The 20,917-nt window shown below is 45.8% G+C and overlaps 1 protein-coding gene across 1 annotated transcript in view; it reads right to left on the reverse strand.

The window, feature by feature from the left end:
• The window catches only part of LOC129540334 (enoyl-CoA hydratase domain-containing protein 2, mitochondrial-like), a 40,211-nt gene extending 24,656 nt beyond the window's left edge, over positions 1–15,555 (reverse strand). Inside the window, exons 1-6 of the mRNA XM_088834992.1 lie at positions 15,512–15,555; positions 13,993–14,201; positions 5,294–5,361; positions 5,136–5,223; positions 1,913–1,999; positions 1,023–1,115 (exon numbers count right to left, since the gene is read on the reverse strand). Coding sequence (XP_088691118.1) covers positions 1,023–1,115; positions 1,913–1,999; positions 5,136–5,223; positions 5,294–5,361; positions 13,993–14,201; positions 15,512–15,555 — 589 coding nt within the window. The remainder of the gene's footprint in view (positions 1–1,022; positions 1,116–1,912; positions 2,000–5,135; positions 5,224–5,293; positions 5,362–13,992; positions 14,202–15,511) is intronic.
• Positions 15,556–20,917: the final 5,362 nt, after the last annotated feature.

Here is a 20,917-nt window from a genome sequence, read left to right on the forward strand (position 1 = left end):
CAGGTCTGGCCTAGAGTCTCAGTGACTCCTGCTTCTACCAGTTTTCCTCCCAGCTTTTTGTCAGCCTGAAATTTTCCTGTATTCTGATCCACATTCTCCTTTCACAGTTGTACTTCATGTGAGAGGCCCTCCTTGAGTGTCCCACTCCACAGGCTTCTCCTGAATTCCTTCAACATGGCCCCTGTGAACCATGCAGTATTTGAAGGAGGGGTTTACATTCACCTTCTATCCACCAAACCCTGCAAGTTAGCTCCCCTAAACACAGACAGGTAGAACCAGAGTTGGTGCTATGACCTGACCTGGTATTTGATGGCTTCTCTTTGTTATGCATCATGTGGATATAAAGTTCTTCTATGCCTGGGGCTACATGTTAAAAAAAAAGATGAAAGTTTCTTGCTTGGTGGCAGGAGAAAATGTGGCACCATTATGGCACTCAGATCTTCTCTTATCTCCCTAAAAAGGGCACAGCTAACCACCAAGTCAGCAAGGTTAAAAGTGATCAATTATCTTTATCCTCCCTGCCCTCCACATTTTGAAGTTCAGTTTCTTTGAACTACTAATGCAAACCTTTGTGGATTCTGATAGAGCTACTGTAGGGCACTGTTCCTGCCCAGTCATGCTTGTGATTAACTGGGTGTATAACAGACTGCCCTCGCGGCTCACCTTTGTTCACAATATGGTGGATAAAGCTGGCTTGGACAGAACTGGAAGACTGAATAAGATACCTTTGTCCTCAACCTTCGCTCTCTATGTTCTTTCTAGTTGTATCAGCAGTTGCCCTGGGGTTGGGACAAGCAGTCCTGAGCTGAGGGCAGCTGACTCAGAAGGGACGAGTCCTGCAGCAGTCAGGGTCTGGGCGGTCGGTGGGGAACCGCTACTGCCTGAATTCCTTGGCTCCCACTTTGTCTTTAGTTCTGGGGCTTGTTGGAAAGCCGAGAGCAGTGGCTGACTGCAGAATCGCCAGAATTAGCTTCATTCACTCTTCCCTCCCACCCTTCCACACCTCTCCCTCTACCCAGTACCTGCCACTCGGAGGTCACAGGCCAGGGCGAGTTCCAGGCCTCCACCCAAGGCAAACCCATCCATAGCTGCAATGGTGGGTGCAGGGAACGCTGCTGTGGAGACAAAGGAGGGCTCAGCCTGCGAGGCCCTGGTAGGATCAGGACAGTGTCTCAGGGTAGGAGACGGTCTAGCTGGTTGTGATAGAAGGCTTCATTGGTCCCAAGTTTGGGGACCTTACCTGGTACCTCAGCCAGGTTATCTTAGCAGTCAGTTTTCCCACTGGGGAAAGTTGTGGGATCAGCAGGGGAATAGAAGTGGGGAGATGGATGGGCAGGGTGATGCCTGGTGGGCCTCCCGGGGACCAGCCTTTTTGCTCTCCCTTCTCATTCTGTGTGCTGGGAACAGAATTGAATCCGACATGGGGAAGGCAGAAGGACAAAGAGGTGATGACGATCTTGGGTGATCAGTGATCTGAGAAAGGAAGCTTGGATGAGGGGCCAGGGATGGCTTCCTGGAGAAAGAGGCACTGGTGGTCTTAAAGAATGCATAAACAGCTCAGATGGCCTTGGAGGAATATTCCAGAAAAAGGAACAAGCATTTGTCAAAGCCTGCAAGCATGCTTGCTGAAAGTTGACTCTGGTATGGCCAGACTTGTACCCTGAGGGCACAAGGGCTAGGGGTCAGAACTAGCAGGGCACTAATGCTGGGGAGCCAGTGCTCCCTTTGGAACCTCGTGACACCCTCCTCCTTGTAGAATTCCTTGTCCCTACCCCTTCTCCCTGGGAGAATCACCTGTGTCTCCACAGAGCTCACAACAGAAACCATTCTGTCTTTAGAGTATGGTAGATTGGGTGAGGCTGGGATCAGCAGGACCCCTGAATGTCTCCTCCTCCCCACTCCAGAACCTCACCAATCTCAGTCATCAGACCTCGGAGCCGCTGGACAAAGACCCCCACTTCTGCCTCACTCATCTGCTCCCGCTCCTTCAGGTCTGCACCTGTAGATGCAAGGGTGACAGCCCTTGGGATATGACCTGGCGCTGAATCCCAGGCTGTCAAAGGATCCAGCAATGGAAACCTGAAGAGAAGCAGCCAGAGAGGAAAGAGAAACACCAGGAAAACTCCGTCACGGAAGCCAGGGAGGGGGGAGGATGGTCAAAAAAAGAGACACATAACAATAACAAAATGATAAATTGGATTTCATCAAAATTAAAAACTAATGCATCAAAAGACACTATCAAGAGAGCAAAGACAACCCATGAATGGAAAGAAATACTGGCAAATCATACATCTGGAAAGGAACTGATATCTAGGATATATAAAGATTTCCTACAACCATATACAAAGGACTTCCCTGGTGGTCCAGTGGTTTAAGACTCCACGCTTCAACTGCAAGGGACATGGTTTGATCTCTGATTGGGGAGCGTATCATGAAAGCTGTGCAGAGTGATCAAAAAAAAAACAACCTCACAAAGGACTTGAGTAGACATTTCTCCAAGGAAAATAAGCCAGTGGGATTTCCCGGCTAGTCCAATGGCTAAGATTCGGCTTCTAATGCAGGTGGCCCGAGTTCGATCCCTAGTTGGGGAACTAGAGCTCTCATGCCAGAACTAAAAGGTGGCATGTCACAATGAAGACTGAAGATCCTATGTCCCTCAGCTAAGACCCAGTGCAGCCAAATAAATATTTAAAAAGGAATATAAGCCAGTAAGCACTGGAAAATGTGTTCAGGATCATTCCGTTCCGTCCCTCAGTCGTGTCCGACTCTATGCGACCCCGTGGACTGTAGCGTACCAGGCTTCTCCATCCACGGGATTCTCCAGGCAAGAATACTGGAGTGGGTTACCGTTTCCTTCTCCAGGGGATCTTCCCGACCCAGGGATCGAACCCGGGTCTCCCGCATTGGAGGCAGACGCTTTAACCTCTGAGCCACCAGGGAAGCCCTTTAGCATCACTGGGGAAATGCAAATAAAAACCACAATAGGATAGTGCTTTGTACTCATTCAGACGGTGATTATAAACAACAAATAAAAAAGTGTTGACATTGGTGTGGAGAACTCTGATGTACTGCTGGTAGGAATGTAGAATGATACAGCTGCTGTGAAAAATGTTTTGGTGCTTCCTCCCAAAGTTCAACATAGGGTTACTATATGGTCCATCCATTTTATTCCTAAGTATATACCCCAAAGAATTGAAAGCAAGGACTCAAAACAGATATGTGCACACCAATGTTCATAGCAGTATTAATCACAATAGCCAAAATGTGGGAACCATCCAAGTCCATCAACGGATGGATAAAAAAATTGTGGAATATATATGTGAAAAGGAAAATTATTCATTTTTAAAAAGGATAGAAATTCTGCAATATGCTACAACATGGATGAACATGAAGTACATGATGCTACGTGAAAGAAGCTAGCCATGAAAGGACAAATGTATGATTCTACTTGTATTAAATACTTAGAGTAAGCAAATTCGTAAAGATAGAAAGTAGAATGGAGGTTACTGGGTGTTAGGGAAATGGGGAGGAATTGCTTAATAAGTATACAGTTTATTGAGATGATGAAAGTTTTCTGGAAATGGATAGTGGTGATTGTTGAATAACCTTGTGAATGTACTTAAAGCTAGTGAATTTTACACTTAAAAGTGATTAAAATATACATTTTGTGTAATGTATATATTTGTGACAACTCAAAAAATACATTAAATAGTAATAATTTTTTATTAATTATTTTTTCCTGTTTTATTGAGAAATAATTGGCATACATCAGATATAATTATTTTTTAAAAGAAGGGCTTGGTGGAAGAGGCTGAAGGTCAAGTAAGATGAGGAGTGAGTGCAGGGGACAGTGGCATAGGGGTGGGCAGCGTCCTAGGTGAGAGTAGTGACGGTGGAGGGTCACTGAAGGCCAGATAGCAGGAGCCTGAGTCACGAATAAGGGGTGAACATAGTGCCTGGAAGTCCTAGATTATGTGACAGTCAGTTGGGAGAGCCCTTGGGAGTCTGATTAGTCCTAGACCCTCAGTGACAGATGGGGACACTGAGGCCCAGAGAGAGACAGGGACTAGCCCAGGATTTCAGAGCAAATCGGGGGCAGATTCAGACCTCCTGCACGCCCCCTACTCCTGTCCTTCACTGGGAGGAGGTGAGGAGCGGGGCTAACAGTCATGAAGTGACCGTGATTGAAGACGTCAGGCCATGGGAGAGCCAAAGGAAGGGGCTGGAGTAGGAGGAGGGCCTCGATCAGGGCAGCGGGGTCAGGCAGAGTGGTCCTCATACTTACTTCCCCTGCCACCTCCCTCCCCTAGCTGCTCACCGTGATCCTGACAGTTGAGGCCTGGGGACTGAGCCACATGTCCTTGAAAGCGCCTAAGAATAACTCGCCTCCCACCCTCGCCCTCCGCAGCCTCTTCCCGTCTCCCCAGCACCCCCTCCACAGCCACCCCAAAGTCAGTTCTTAGCTGAGCTCTCATTTGCTTGCTTCTTGTTATAGGCCTGGGATGCGACATTTCTTGTCTCAGAAAGGAAGTGCGTGGTGCTTGCCCTGTTGTGAGGACCAAATGGTGCAGAAACATGGGAGTTTTGTAGACAGGGACTGAAATCTTGTAGGTGGGCAAAGGGGCAGCAAGTCAGTCCTGTCTTGGCCACAGACCTGGTGAGTGTCTTTGGACTCCGTTTTCTCATTTCCTCAATGAAGGGTCAGAACAGAACAAGGATTTGGGGTTCAGAGAGGTCCAGTTCTAACTGAATTCTCACTAGCTGTGTTGCTCTAAGCAAGGAATTTCAGCTCTGAGTTCATATCTTTAAGTGGGAATGAGTCCTGTGCTGTGTGCTGAGTCGCTTCAGTCATGTCTGACGCTTTGCGACCCTATGGACCGTAGCTCGCCAGGCTTCTCAGTCAATAGGGATTATGTAGGCAAGAATACTGGAGTGGGTTGCAATTTCCTCCTCCAAGGGATGTACCCAACTCAGGGATTGAACCCATGTCTCCTGTGTCACCAAGTGGGTTCATTAGCAATAGTGCCACCTGGGAAGCCCTGAGTCCTGTGCTAGAAATGACCTAAGTATCCCCTAAGTGCAGGCTGGTGGGAGCCATGCTGAACTCTGGATTGGGGGCAAGGAAGGAAACCCACCTGCACAGAACACACCCTTCACTCTTCTCCTGAAGATCAGGACATGCACTTGCCGGTCCTCCCGAAGCTGGGCCAGAGCTTCCAGCAGCTGCAGAGGACACCTGATCAGACCCCTCCCAGCTCAGCCCCAACCCACCCTGGTGCCCGCCCTTACTCACCTGACTGATGAAGACGTTCCCCAGGGCATTGCGGGCACTCGGTCTGTTCATCAGAATCTCAGCAATTCCTGCAGGGGACAAGGCAGCCTCGGGTGAGCCAGCTGCCCTGCTCACTCCTGGGCTGGGGCCTGGGATCTGAGCAGCCTCTACCCTTGATGAGCAGTGTGACCTGAGGCAAGTCACACACACTCAGGCCACGGTTTTCCCACCCATAAAATCGGTAGCATAACCGTTGCCCTTTCTGCCTCACAGAAGTGGAAGGGCTTGAGAACTTCGGAGCACCATGGGGAGAGGGACGAGAATGACTGCCCCAGTGGTTCCTGCCTGCTTCTGCCATTGTGAGACACACACACACCCACACACCCCTTCTTCAATTTCATGTATTTCTCTCCATGTGATTCTTTTCTCTACAGCGGGACTTCTTCCTCTCGAGCTGAATGAGTTATGATAACACCACCACCCAGAAACCCTGTGTGCCCTGACTCATTCACTGCTCCCACTTCGCCCCAAAAGTAACAACTCTCCTGACTTTCTTTTTCCTCCTGAGTTTTTATGGTGATCACTTTCATGCGTTTCTTAACAATTTTATCACAAAAATATTCTTCTTTAGACATTATAGTTTAGACTTGCTATTAAAAAAAAAAAACTCTTAAAATCTTGTTAAAACCCCTCAGGTTCTGCTTCTAGCCCTGTCTTTCCCTCAAAAGTTATTTATTAAAGAATCTGGAGTGGGACTTTCTTGGTGGTCCAGTGGCTAAGACTCCCTTAATGCAGGAAGCCTGGGTTCAATCCCTGGTCAGGGAACTAGACCCCACATGCTGAAACTAAGACCCAAATACTGCAACAAAGACTGGCACAGCCAAAACAATAAAAAAGAACTTGGGGTATTTGACCTGTATGATTTCCTGCAGTGTGGAATTTACTGATTGCACACTCATGGGGCAAACGAACAGAAGCTTCTGTGATAAGAATTTAACAATTAATCCAGAGGCTTGAGCACATTCACATTCTGTCCTGTTTGGCAAGAGAATATCCTGTTCCCTACTCATGTGATATTCTTTCATGAGCACCAGTGAAACTTCTTGAAAGGGTTTTCTGTATCAGTTAATAGTTTTCTTGCCTTCCATTCACTTAAGTCTTCTCCAGTCTAGCTCCCACCCCGTCACTCAGCAGGAGCTGTCTCACCTAAGTGAGGCCAGTGTAACCAGTGTAATCAAATCACTAACTGAGGGACATATTTCCATCCTGCTCCAGGCCCAGCAACAATTAACTCTTCTGACCATACACCTGCTCCTCTGTGAACATTTTCTGCCGTGGCCTTTTTTGTTTTAAGTAGGCAGTTTTTTCAGAACAGTTTTAAGTTCACAGCAAAGTGGATTAGAAAGTGCTTCCCTGATGGCTCAGAGGGTAGAGCATATTCCTGCAATGCAGGAGACCCAGGTTCAATCCCTGGGTTTGGAAGATCCCCTGAAGAAGGAAGTGGCAACCCGCTCCCCCATTCTTGCCTGGAGAATTCCACGGACGGAGGAGCCTGGCAGGCTACAGGCCGTGGGATTGAAAGGAGTCAGACACGACTGAGAAAGTGTGGAGATTCCCATAAATCCTCTAGCCACTGCATAGGCATGGCCTCCCACCAGAGTGGGACATTTGTTACCAAAGATTAACCTCCATGCATATGTCATTATCACCCAACTTTCATGTTTACATTAGGGTTCACTCTCAGTGTTGCATAGCCTATGGGTTTTGACAAACATATAACGACGTGTGCCTGCCTGTGGCCCCACATTTTCCTGGCCTTCCTACCTCTCAGATGATGCCCTGCCCTTTTTTTCTAGGTTTCCTTCTACCTAATTTAAAAATTCTTAATTCATTTATTCAACATATATCTATAATAAATAAGTCTTGGGTATGTAATGTACAGCATGGTCACTAGAGTTAACAATATTTGAAAGTTTTAACAATATTTGTACTAAGAGAGTACATCTTAAAAGTTCCCAACACACACACAAAATTGTGCAACTGTGTGGTGATGGATCTTAACTACCCTTACTGTGGTGGTTATTTTATCATGTAACAAATATTGAATTGTTATGCTGTATATCTGAAACTAATACGTCAATTATATATTGATTAATATGTCAATTATATCTTGATTAAAAACCCACTTTTTAAACAGAAGAAAACTGCACAAAAGAAGATATACAAATGACCACGAAGCATATGAAAAGATGTTTAGTTTTATTGGTATCCAATAGATGAGAGTTTAAAAAAGCCTAGATATGACTGTACACCATGACTAGTTACAATGACTAAAACTAAGCAGGCGAAAAATAAAAATAAAGTGTTGGTTATTAAAAAAAAAACCCTGCATATCTACTGAACAACTTTGATATATAATAAATTGTGTGAGTTAAAAGGGTATGTAACAATCCCTGTCTTCAAAAGATTATTGTATTAGTGCTATAGCCTAATATAAGTAAATGATAATATGAGGTCATAAGTAAAAATGAATACATAAAGTACTATAGGATTATAAATGGCAGCTCATAGATGGAAGCATTTGAGCAAAGTAGAAATAGGTAAAAATTTTCATTTTCAGAGTTAGGTATAGTGGGAAAGATACTACAGGTAAGAGACTACTCCATTTGAAAATTTGTATCTTATTGAATGTGTTAATTTCTATTGTACAACAAAATGATTCAGTTATATACATATATTCTTCTTTTCCTATTCTTTTCCATTATGATTTATCACAAGATATTGAATATAGTTCCCTGTGTTATACAGTAGGACCTTGTTTATCCATTCTATATATAATAGTTTGCATCTGCTAACCCCAAACTCCTAATCCATTCTTCCCCAACCTTTCCTTCCCCTTGGCTACCACAAGTCTGTTCTCTATGAGACTACTCAAGTAGTTGAAGTTCCTGAAAGGTCAATCCAAGGTCTCTTTATTCAGTCCTTTGTACAGTTTTGCATTTAACACACACTGGCCTCTGTACCAAACACTGATGTCAGAGACTAGAGCAGACTCAGTCCCTGCCCTCTTAGATCCTACAGTCTAACAGAGGAGATAGGCATTCAACAGGTAATTACTATTTGTGACAAGAACATGGGGGAAAAGAGACAGGAGGTTGGGGGTTTAGAGTGGCAGCGGGGAGCCCTAGTGTAGAAGATCAGCAGTGACTTCCTGGGGGAAGAAGTGACCTTTCAGCTGAGAGCTGAGGAATAAATAGGAGTTAGCCAGGCAAAAGTGTGTTGTCTGGGGAAAAGCGTGTTGGTGGGGAAAAGCCTATTTCAGACAGAGCGAGTGGCACGGATGAGGACCCTGAGTGTAGCAGAGGGGTACTATAGGGTTTGTAGAGCTGGGCCTTCAATGTTTTTTGGCTGCACCTGAGAATTAAGCCAAGATAAAACAGATTAACAGGAGAAAAGCATACAAATTTGTTCAAATTTTATGTAACACACTAGCCTTCAAAAGGAAATGAAGACCCCAAGAATGGTAAGGCCTACATGCTATGACAAACCTAGGTAGCATGTTGAAAAGCAGAAACATTACTCTGCTGGCAAAAGTCTGTATAGTTGAGGCTATGGTCTTCCCAGTGGTCACATACGGTTGTGAGAGCTGAACTGTAAAGAAGGCAGAGCGCCAAAGACTGTGCCAAACACCTTTGAACTGTGGTGCTGGAGAAGACTCCTGACAGTCCCTTGGACAGCACAGAAATCGAACCAGTCAATCTTAAGATAAATCAACCCTGAATACTCATTGGAAGGACTGATGCTGAAGCTGAAGCTCTAGTATTTCGGTCACCTTAGGTGAACAACCGACTCACTGGAAAAGTCCCTGATGCTGAGAAAAAATGAGGGCAAAAGGAGAAGAGCGTGTCAGAGGATGAGGTTGCTGGACGCATCACCCATGCAATGCACATGAATTCTGGGAGATGATGAGAACAGGGAGGCCTCGTGTGTTGCAGTCCATGGGGTCGCAAAGAGTCAGACACAACTGGGCAGACAAACAGCAAACAACGTGCTTTTACAGTAGGTTGAATGAAGAGCAGCACTTGTGGGAAAGTTAACTGTGTGGGGGTCTACAGGAAGAGAAGACCTGTTTCTACACAGTTGTCTGTTCACACTGTCTATTTCAACACACTTGTCTGTTTGTGTAGAATTCTCATGGCTTCAACTCCCTGTTGAAGCCCATAATGAAAGACCATAGTCCCTTCCAGCTTCAGGACTGCAGCCTGCTAAAACCCTGAGAAGGGAGTTTGTGGGCACTTTGCAGCAGAGAACCCAGCAAAATTGTGCCTGATCTTCTGACCTATGGAAACTATGAGATAATAAATGTATGCTATTTTAAGCAACAGAGTCTGTGGTAATCTGTTATGTGGCAGTAGAAAACAAATATAATCATGACATCCTGGGATTGACAGGAACTTTCCTCTCTCCTCTTCACTTTCCTGTTCGGTCTTTCCTTTTTCTCTGGCTAACTCTCTCCCATATTTCATCTCTAGCTCCCTCTTGCAGAATGCAAATATGGTGCTCGGCTGAAGTCACAGCTCAGTCACATACCAGCTCCATGGCCTTGGACAAGTTACTTTATCCTTCTGACCTTCACTTTCCTGATCTATAAATAGAAATACTAAAAAGGTTGTAATGAAGATTAAAAGAGATAATGTCCATAAGTGCACAATTAGAGTTTGTGGGCACTTTGAGCAGGGAAAATGCACAGAAGCTGGTGAAAGTCTGAAAGTCTTAGAGCTCACACCCAATATGAGGTGTGAGCTCTAAGCTGGGAGACCTAAGGAGCCAGACAGGGTGTCTTTGGCTTTCATTCATTCACCTGACAATGTTCAACTTGTACTACCACATGCCAGGCCCCGGAGAAATAGAGGACTCAGCCGTGGTCCCTGACTTCTTAATTGACACCCTATTCTGGGACCATTGCCCTTGCTGGACCCCAGTGATAATGATGGGTTTGCATTGCACCCTCTCTACTCTTCTCAGACTCCCGTGATGGTTTGATTTGCTTAGCAGAAGACCTAGAGTCACATCTATCTGGATGGTCTGGATCACACAGTGATGTGGGTGGGAGTCGATAGAAACCACTGGAAGGTCGTGTGGGTATGTGTGCTCAGTTGCTCAGTAGTGTCTGACTCTTTGTAATCCCTATGGACTGTAGCCTGCAAGGCTCCTCTGTCCATGGGATTCTCGAGGTCAGAATACTGGAGGGGTGTTGCCATTCCCTTCTCCAGGGGATCTTCCTGACCCAGGGATCAAACCCAAGTCTCCTGTGTCTCCTGCACTGGCAGATTCTTTTACTACTGAGCTGTGTGGGAAGCCTTAATAATCCCTTAGTATATAGAGGGGGAAACGGAGGCTCAGAAAGAAGAGAATGTGCCACAGTTACTAGGTGGACCCAGCTAGCAATCCTCACTCTCAGAGTTAACAAGTGATGAGGAAGACAAGTCCAGACAGAAGGAATGTAAAAGGACAAGGATGGGGGAAGAGGGTGTAATTCCTAAGTGGTTTACAAGGTAGAGAGGGAGGAGAGGACCCCAGTCAGGGGCACAGTTAGAAGAAAACCCTTAAGTGGGATGGCTTAAAACGAACACACCCATGGTCGAAGAGATAAGGTGACGTGGTCAGGTTGTGGTGGAGAACCTTGAATATTCAGCGAAGGAGCTGGAGTAAAGTGAGGGGTGAGGGGTGGTTAACGGGCTAATCTCATTTTCAAGACAATAGGCACACTGTGACAGTGCTCTGGCTCTGTCACACCCAGTGGAAGACAGACTGGTGACTTCTAGGAGGATGGTAGGATGGTCCTCCTGTGTGAGGGTCTCCTCCTCGTGCCTCCTCCACTGCCTCTTCTTGGTTTCCTTATCTCCTCCCTCTAGGACATTCTATATGCCCTCTGGCAAGGGCAGAAGCTTAATCTCCTGACGCTTATTGTTCAGTGGCTCAGTCATTTCTGATCCTTTGTGACCCACTGGCTGCAGCACTCCAGGTTTCCCTGTCTTTCACTGTCTCCTAAGTTTGCTCAAACTTATGTCGTTTGAGTCAGTCTTGGCATCCAACCATTTCATCCTCTGTCACCCCCTTCTCCTCCTGCCCTCAGTCCTTCTCAGATCAGGGTCTTTTCCAGTGAGTTGGCTCTTTTCATCAGGTGGCCGAATATTGGAGCTTCAGGTTCAGCATCAGTCCTTCCAATGAATATTCAGGGGGGTTGATTTCCTTTAATATTGACTGTTTTGAGCTCTTTGCTCTCCAAGGGACTCTCAAGAGCCTTCTCCAGCACCACAGTTAGAAAGAAACAATTCTTTGGTGTTCAGTCTTCTTAAAGAGCTTCCCTTGTGGTTCAGGGGCTTCCCCGCTTGCTCAGACAGTAAAGAATCCGCCTGCGATGCGGGAGACCTGGTTCGATCCGTGTGTTGGGAAGATCCCCTGGAAGAGGGCGTGGCAACCCACTCCAGTATTCTTGCCTGGAGAACCCATGGACAGGGGAGCCTGGTGGGCTATAGAATTACTAGAATTCTAGTGATTTACTAGAATTACTAGTAATCACTGAATTACTGGAAGAATGTGATGACCATTAATAGTCGAGAACACAGGTTTTAAAATCAGACCTGGTTCAATTTGCTTAAACTATCTGCTCCTTGTTTTATTGACCAAATACTGGGAGAATAGTTACAGTTATTTCAAACCAAACGCTGTTGCCAGTTTGGCAGTGAACTGAGCATGAGAGCAAGCGGGGTATCCTCTAATGCTCGCCATCCCACATGGCCAGAGAATTTTCACCAAACGATGTAATGGGATGCCCTATATTTGGTTACCTGGGGCTGTGAGGAAAGAGAGGGGATTTGTTCAAGGGTAGAACTAGGTGCCAGCATCCTCTGTCACCCCCTTCTCCTCCTTATCCATCAAAAGTGAGGGATGCACATAGGGAAGTGTATGCAACAGGAGGGCGCCAGGAACAGCTCTTCAACTTCATATCAAGCAAGAAAAAAGGAGATGTACAAAATGCCTAGAACAACTGAATCTGTGTAAACTAAAACTTGGGCACAAACAGTTCTACTTTAAATGGGGGGAAGGTTAGAGGGGTTGGAACTGGGGAGATAGTAGACAAGAGGACCGTGCCCAGCTGGTGACACACAACCCACAGGGGAATGCCACTCACTGATTGCAAAGTCCAACCACTGCCCTTCACCCGCCTTTGCAGATAACACTACCCCCAAACAGAAACAAAGCAAAATAAAACACAACCAAACTAAACCCAGACGAGGCTCAATCAAGGTGTTCTTAGGAGCGACTGCTGCAAACTTTTCTTGATTCAGCAGGACTCCAAACTCCACCAGCAGCTGCAGGGCAATGGTGCAGAGGGGCGCCAAGCCTTCCTCGTGGCCTCTTCTCTCTCCCCTCCCCCCTGACCCCCAACCGGGTCCTCTCCTCTGCTCCTCCTTTCCAGGAGGCCGGGTACACTAAGCCAAATTGGAATTGTTTTGGCTGGCCAGTCCACTGGAACGTTGCTAGGAAGTTTGGCCTGCAATGAAATCAGGCATTTTAAAGCTTTAGTGGGGGCTGGGCTTGCTGGCACCTAGTTCTACCCCTTGAACAAGTCCCCTCTCTTTCCTCACAGCCCCGGGTAACCAAATATAGGGCTGAAGGGACAGATATTGATGTAAAATCCCATCGCAATTACGGTGGGAGTGGCAGGTGAGGTGGTCACCTACCAAAGGATTTAGGCTTGGGGAGCCTCTACTGGGATGCAGGAACTTTGGGGTCCAATCCTCAAGCACACTGAGCAACCTGCCTCCCCCTACTGGTTTTGGGGTAGGAGATAGACAGGCCCCTGGGCTGGACAGCTGGTGTTTGTCAAGTGAAGTAAAACTGAAGTTTTGTTCTTACCCCGGCACTCCAAGGACAAAACTAGTGTCAGTAACTGAGCTCTGCTGGAATAAAGAGGTTAGGTGACCACTCCTGAGGTCAAGGAAAATGTCCCTGTCTATACATGTGCAGAAAGGTTTATTGGGGGTCAAAAAGGGCGGGGTTGCCACCCCATAGTAAGCGTGGACACACCCCCATAGGTCTCTGCAGTGGGATCCATGTTAGCAAAGTGTTACACTGACATGTTGGGGAGGTCCAGGACCATTCAGGTGTGAAGAAACAAGATACATATAAACACCCAAAGGCTGTCCTTTATAAGTGATTTAACTCACTTCTTTACTGTCCTCCTCCTCGTTAGAGAGGCCCCTGATACCCTTTCTCTCTGGGTATGTATTTCTGCCTAGCTTTTCTGACTTAAATATAACTGCTTCTCTGTGTGCTCTCCCACATGTTGTGCTGTGTCTGTCATAAGCTTTGTATCTGTTTTTACAGTCTTTGACTCCTTGAAACATTCCTGTTTTCAAATGGGGCCAAGGCCACTTTCCTTATAGCCTCTCCTCTCTGGTGGTCTAGCAGCTAGGATTCCTGGTTTTCATCCGGGCTACCCATCCAGGTTCAATTTCTGGGTGGGGGACTAAGCTCTCTCTCAGGACCACTCATTCCTTTCTCTCTCTGAGATCTGCTTCAATCTGCCTGCATGCAGTGGGAGCACTGGCCATGGGTCCCTGCCTGGCAACAGCACCAGGCATGCTGGACCTGTCTCCTTCAGCCCAGTGGAGCTCGCCTCCGAGGTTCACCAGGACAGCAAGTGCACTTACCTCGGTCTGGACCCACCGGAGCGCACACCTGGATCTCCTGCTCTGCAGCCCTGTGGTTGGAGGAGCAGCCTCGTGTCTCAAGTGGCCTCCAGGGGTGCGAAAAGTGCAGGGTGCTGGTCAGGCGCGCAGCATTGGGGCCCACTCTTGGAACGGGCTGCTCGGCTGTCCACCACCGCCTCCCGCTGAAAGCTCGCTGCTCTGCCCCAAGCCTTCAAAAGCTGTTCCTCCTTTGGGAACACCCTCAGCCTGTTGGAGACCAGAAGACATGGGTGGGAGAAAGCCCAGCTCTGCTGTGTGATTTTGGACAAGCCTGCCAATCTCTCTAAGTGCCAAAATTTTAATCTGTGAAGCACGGGTAATAAAAGTGAGAAGTGCCAAAGGTAAAGAAAGCAAAAGCTAAAGTAGTGAGAACAGATTTTAATCAGTAATACACTGGTGCAAAAGAGAAATGTCCAGCATGAACTGAACCTCTTAACATAGTTTCTAACAGCTCAAGGACACATCCCTAGGATGTCTCTAGCCCCTTTTAAAGTGCCTGCCTGAGAAAACTCAAGACTGACGAAAGAAATTACTGTTTGTTCCAGCCAACACCTGAAGGTAGGGCTCCTATCTCCCAGTCTCTGAGGGAGCCTAAGTTTGCATGCTGCTGCTGCTGCTAAGTCACTTCAATTGTGTTCGAGTCTGTGCGACCCCATAGATGGCAGCCCACTAGGCTCTGCCGTCCCTGGGATTCTCCAGGCAAGAACACTGGAGTGGGTTGCATAAGGGACAGCAAGTTCCATGTGAACAAACCCCACTCTGCGTATTTTGAAAGTTTTCACTTCCCCGACTGGACACCTTCCTGGCTCACCCTCCTCCCTATTCCTTCTTCTCCTTGTAAAATCTGTTCTCACTACTTTAGGGGAGGCCGAAGCCTAGTAGAGAAGAGGATTCAGAGGACCCTGGCTAGAGTTCAATGATAGAATCTTTGTCACTACCTCATGATAGTTCTTCTCTGTGACCCTCAAGGTTAATTGGGGTTTGTCTCACTTCTGGCTATTTATAAGCTGCCCTTGTTTCCAATGAATTAATTCAGGTTATGGATCACCAGGCCATCTCTCCCTGTCCCTTTTCTCCACATTACTGGACACAACTCCAATTCTGCCACTCCTTAAAGAATCACAGACCCAAGGCTGCATAGAAAGATTTTTACAGGTGTTGGGAAACAGTTGTGGGACTTCACTTCTCATACTTAAGGAGGTTAAGGCTAACTGTTATGGACTGAATTGTGTTGCCCCAAATGTATATGTTGAAGTCCTATCCCTCAGTACCTCACAATGTATTTGTAGACAGAGTTTTTAAAGAGGTAATTAAGTTAAAATGAAGTCATTAGGGTTGGCCCTAAATAAAAATGACTGATATCCCTAGAAGAAGAAAAAATTTTAAACACAGATGAGTATAAGGGAAGACAAAGGGGAAGATGGCCATTTAGAAGCCAAGGAGAAGCCAAGGCCTCAGACAGAATGAACCCTGCCATTACCTTGATCCTAGACTTCTAGCCCCCAGAACTGTGCAGAAATACATTGCTGCTGTTTAAATTATCCATTTTGTGACTTTGTTATGGCAACCCTAGAAAACTAATACACCAAGTAAAGAAACTTCTTTTCCTAAGAGGAAATCTGGTGCCTGGTTTTTAAAATAAAAAGGTGCTCTGCCTCCTCTCTACATTATGATTATTTCTGGGATTCCAAGGAAGCTTAACAAAAGAGCAATGGAGGTAGGATTAGAGTGGTAGTGGACTGCAAGGAGATCCAACCAGTCCATTCTAGAGGAGATCAATCCTGGGTGTTCATTGGAAGGACTCATGCTAAAGCTGAAACTCCAATACTTCGGCCACCTCATGCGACGAGTTGACTCACTGGAAAAGACTCTGATGCTGGGAGGGATTGAGGGCAGGAGAAGGGGACGACAGAGAATGAGATGGCTGGATGGCATCACTGACTCGATGGACATGAGTTTGAGTGAACTCCGGGAGTTGGTGATGGACAGGGAGGCCTGGCGTGCTGTGATTCATGGGGTCGCAAAGAGTCGGACACGACTGAGCGACTGAACCGAACTGAACTGAATAATATGGCCATAGTAATAACATTTTTTTCTCCTTTTAAATCCTGCTGGTTTTAAGCCAAACTCCCTCAATAATCTCTTCTGAATTTATAATATGAAATAAAAATTATTGTTTTGGTTATTTTATTTATTTGTTTTAGTTTCTTGACTCTTTGTTGCTGTGCACGGGTTTTCTCTTTTCTCTTTGTTGCTGTCCACGGGTGCAAGGGCTTCTCATTGTAATGGCTTCTCTTGTTGCAGAGCATGGGCCCTAGGGTGCGTGGTTCAGTCCTTGTGGCACATGTGCTTAGTTGCCCCATGGTATGTGGAATCTTCCTGGACCAGGGATTGAACCCGTGTCCCCTACATTGGCAGATGGAGTCTTAACCACTGGGCCACCAAGGAAGTCCTGTTTTAGTTATTAAGGGATATATGTAGAGCACTCTGACAATGATGATAGGAATATCTTTAATGGAGACTAATTGACAGTTTATGTTTAGAGGTAGATATTACCTCGATTTTTTTACTATGAAATACCAATATTAAGAATTTAGCCTGCAGATATACCCACACAGGTGTGAAATATCATATATACAAAGTTATTCATTGCAGAATTGCTTATAATAGCAAAAAACTGGAAACCATGTTAATATACAATAGAGATTGCTTAAATAAATTATGCTTTACTTTGTCAACAAAGGTCCGTCTAGTCAAAGCTATGGTTTTTCCTGTAGTCATATATGGATGTGAGAGTTGGACTATAAAGAAAGCTGAGCATCACAGAATTGATGCTTTTGAGTTGTGGTGTTGGAGAAGGCTCTTGGGAGTCCCTTGGACTGCAAGGACATCCAACCAGTCCATCCTAAGGGAGATCAGTCCTGGGTGTTCATTGGAAGGACTGATGTTGAAGCTGAAACTCCAATACTTTGGCCACCTGATGCGAAGAGCTGACTCATTGGAAAAGACTCTGATGCTGGGAAAGATTGAGGGCAGGAGGAGAAGGGGATGATAGAGGATGAGATGGTTGGATGGCATCAAACTCAATGGACATAAGTTTGGGTAAACTCCAGGAGTTGGTGATGGACAGGGAGGTCTGGTGTGCTGCACTTCACAGGGTCGCAAAGAGTCAGACATGGCTGAGCGACTGAACTGAAGTGATACATTGAATACTATGCAGTTAAGAAAAAAAAACACAGGAAGCTCTAATGTGAGCTTCAAATCTATTGTATGAAAAAAGTCAACATTGGAATAGTGTGTGATTTTTAATTTAATTAATTGAAAGGCGCTCAGTCCTGTCCGACTCTTTGCGACCCCAGGGACTGTACAGTCCATGGGATTCTCCAGGCAAAAATACTGGAGTGGGTAGCATTTCCTTCTACAGGGGATCTTCCCAACCCAGGGATCAAACCCAGGTCTCCTGCATTGCAGGCGGATTCTTTACCAACTGAGCTATCAGACTGTGTGAAGAAAACTAAAATTTGTGTTATAGAGAAGGACAGCATTATTTAGGTGTGCATATATACACTTGTGTGGCTTCCCAAGTGGTGCAGTGGTAAAGAATCCACCTGCCAATGCAGGAGACACAACAGAAGTGGGTTTGATCTCTGGATTGGGACAATCCCCTGGAGCAGGAAATGACGACATGCTCCAGTATTCTTGCCTGAAAAATTCCCTGGACAGAGGAGCCTGGTGGGTTATAGTCCATGGGGTCGCAGAGTCGGACACGACTGAGCAACTCTTTTCATAAGGCAGCTGCTGCTGCTGCTGCTGCTGCTAAGTCACTTCAGTCGTGTCCAACTCTGTGGGAAGAGGAACTGGGGAACTGACAATAGGGGTGGGAGAGAGAAATTTTACAGTTTGACTTTTTAAAATTTTTGAATCTTGATTCATGTTTTAAGTCTTATCTACTCAAAAATAATTAGTTAAAATGAAAATGAACATGATGACAAAAATTAAAATAAGACATACTATAGTAATGACAAAAAAACCACACATGTAAGATCAAAACATTCAAACAGTACAGAGGGCTATAAAATTAAAACAAAAAATGTCCCTCTCCTATGTTGTATACTTTTAAAAGAACATTTATTGTATTTTATGGTGAATTTCTAGGTATTTTGTGGTAGACTTTTTGGATTATCTAGTCTTCCACATTGGAAGGGAAAGTGTCCCTTTCTAACCTTTTCAGCATTAACTGCAATGTTTATTATTCCGTCTCCACTATGGGCTCTATCTTGAAACCAATATCCAATGGACAGGAGCATTTGTTGCATGATAGTTAACCTGGACCCTGTGACTTCTTGCTCTGTTGGGTTGTTTATCCACCAGTCATAATGCTGTCTTTATCAGTCAATCAGAGTTTCAAGAAACAACTCTCCACTTAATGACCTCTTCAGTGCCTGCCTTATGCTAGGCTCTAGGGATAGGGAGGAAAAGGGGAGATTCTTTGCCCCTTGTCTGATCAGGTGAAGATTTTACTAAGCTGGCCCATTCTTAACCCAGGAATTCTTTACCTAGACTAGTGGAGGCTCCTTAGAATCACCTGGAGAAACTCTAAACATTCATGCCTAGGCTTTACTCCCAGATGCTCTGATTCAGTAGAAAGTGGGCTCTGAATGTTGATGTTCTGAACCTTTGGTGATTTTTATTGGGGGGTGGCACAGTATATATAAACGTGCAATTTCCATAAGGCCTTTTGAAATCATAAAAATGGCCTATGAACTGAGAGTCCACTTGGTTCAGTTTCCCTTCAGGGCTAGTGTGTCGGTCTTTTGCCACCCCCTTGAGGCCAGTCAGCATCAATTTGAACATGTCCCTACCCACCCTCCCCTGCCCCCAGACAGGATACTTAGTCCCAACAGAGATAGCTTGGTCAGTCTCAGAAACACCTCAGCTTGCCCCAAGTCCTCTGTCCTTTCACCTCCTTCCCAGTAATTCCTCAGCAGCCAAGTGGAGTTTTTGCTAAATGAACACCTGGCCTTAAATTCTACAAGTCCTAAGAACAACTGGAGGAGGTAACCTTCCAACATTTGATCCTTTATGCCATGAAGATCTATGAGGGGCTCTTATCATACACCCTTAATACTGGAAGGGGCCTCAGAAATTTTACAAACACACACACACAGAGTCAGTTCTCAGATTTTGGTGTTAGTTATGTTCTAAAAGTTGCTGTGAACACAAATTAGTGAATACTGAACTACTGTTCCTAAGGAAAATACAGGAAAATTCAGTTCAGTTGCTCAGTCGTGTCTGACTCTTTGCGACCCCATGAATCACAGCATGCCAGGCCTCCCTGTCCATCACCAACTCCCGGAGTTCACTCAAACTCATGTCTATTGAGTTGGTGATGCCATCCAGCCATCTCAGTCTCTGTCGTCCCCTTCTCCTCCTGCCCCCAATCCCTCCCAGCATCAGAGTCTTTTCCAGTGAGTCAACTCGTCGCATGAGGTGGCCAAAGTATTGGAATTTCAGCTTTAGCAATACAGGGTTAGGCACCTGCAAGTCTCTGCCCACAACATTTTGTCAGTTGATCAATAAATAAGCTGGTTTTATGTGTTTCTGTTTAAAGACATCTTGTTATTTCTATTTGTACTCAGAGCCAATAACAGTATAACTCATGTATGAGCCAAGTTCAGTATTTTCTTCACAGTGAACCACACAGCCTTCTTGTATCCAGGTATACCAGGTAGTACTTCAGGCACCATGGTTGTGGGAGATTTTTAAATTTTGAAATCAACAACAAAACACAAAAATGTGAAAAACATGGCACAAAATCATGAGAAACACATTTGTTTACAGCATGAACTGGACAGGGTCTTGTGTAACCTCAACTGAGATCAGACACATGGGGCAACTCACATTTCCCCCCCAACCTCCAGAGCTTTTGGAGGATTGATTTTTGGGGTTACAGATACGTTCTTATCAGAAGGAAAACCTGCAAATTCAGAATCAGTCAATAAAAATGATCCCCTAAATATATAATATATCCACAACATACCTACATATATATATTCCCTGTATCAAGTGCTAAAGGCTTTGCTTCTATCACCTCCCTTAATCCTTACAAGACAAAAGGTCACACAGAGGGCTTTCCTGGTGGCACAGAGGATAAGAATCCGTCTGCCAATGCAGGGGACACGGGTTCGCTCAAATCCCTGGTCTGGGAAGATCCCACATACCCTTGGGCAACTAAGCCCAGGTGCTGCAGCTACTGAAGCCGGGGCATCTAGAGCCCGTGCTCCCCAACAAGAGAAGCCCCCGCAGTGAGAAGCCAGTGCACCACAAGGAAGACTAGCCGTTGCTCCTTACAACTAGAGAAAGTGCGCAAAGCAAGGAACATTCAGCAAAGCCAAAAATACATAAATAATGAACAAACCGTATTATAAACACTAAAAAAAAAAAAAAAGTCACATAGCTAGTGACTCCAAATCAGTCAATACAGGACTTCGGTTTTATTTCAGACATTCATATAATAAAATCCGTCCCCCCCCTCCCCCGGAGTGTATCTCTTCTAACTACTACGACCGATAGGATACAGAGCAACTCCCAACATTTCAAAAATTTTCCTCAGGCTGCCCTTCCGTGAATCCGGTCTTTCCCTCAATCTCAGGCCTTGCTGCAGGCCACAATCGCCCTCAGCACAGAGAACCTAAACGTGAAGGACTGGTGCTAGGCTATAGAGCCTTTGTGAAGGGCTGAAAGGGACGGACTTTGCAACCAACAGGTGAATTCTCGCCTTGAACTTTGCCCACTTAAGTCCCCAGCACTTCCCTCCCTGCACGGGAGCGCGTGGCCGGTGCCTCCGCGCACGCGCACGTCCGCCGTCCTCCCGCCACGCCCCCTG

This window comes from Moschus berezovskii, chromosome 4 (genome assembly GCF_049115385.1).
Source record: "Moschus berezovskii isolate FMDL1 chromosome 4, NW_MosBer_1.0, whole genome shotgun sequence".
Taxonomy (NCBI): Eukaryota; Metazoa; Chordata; class Mammalia; order Artiodactyla; family Moschidae; genus Moschus; species Moschus berezovskii.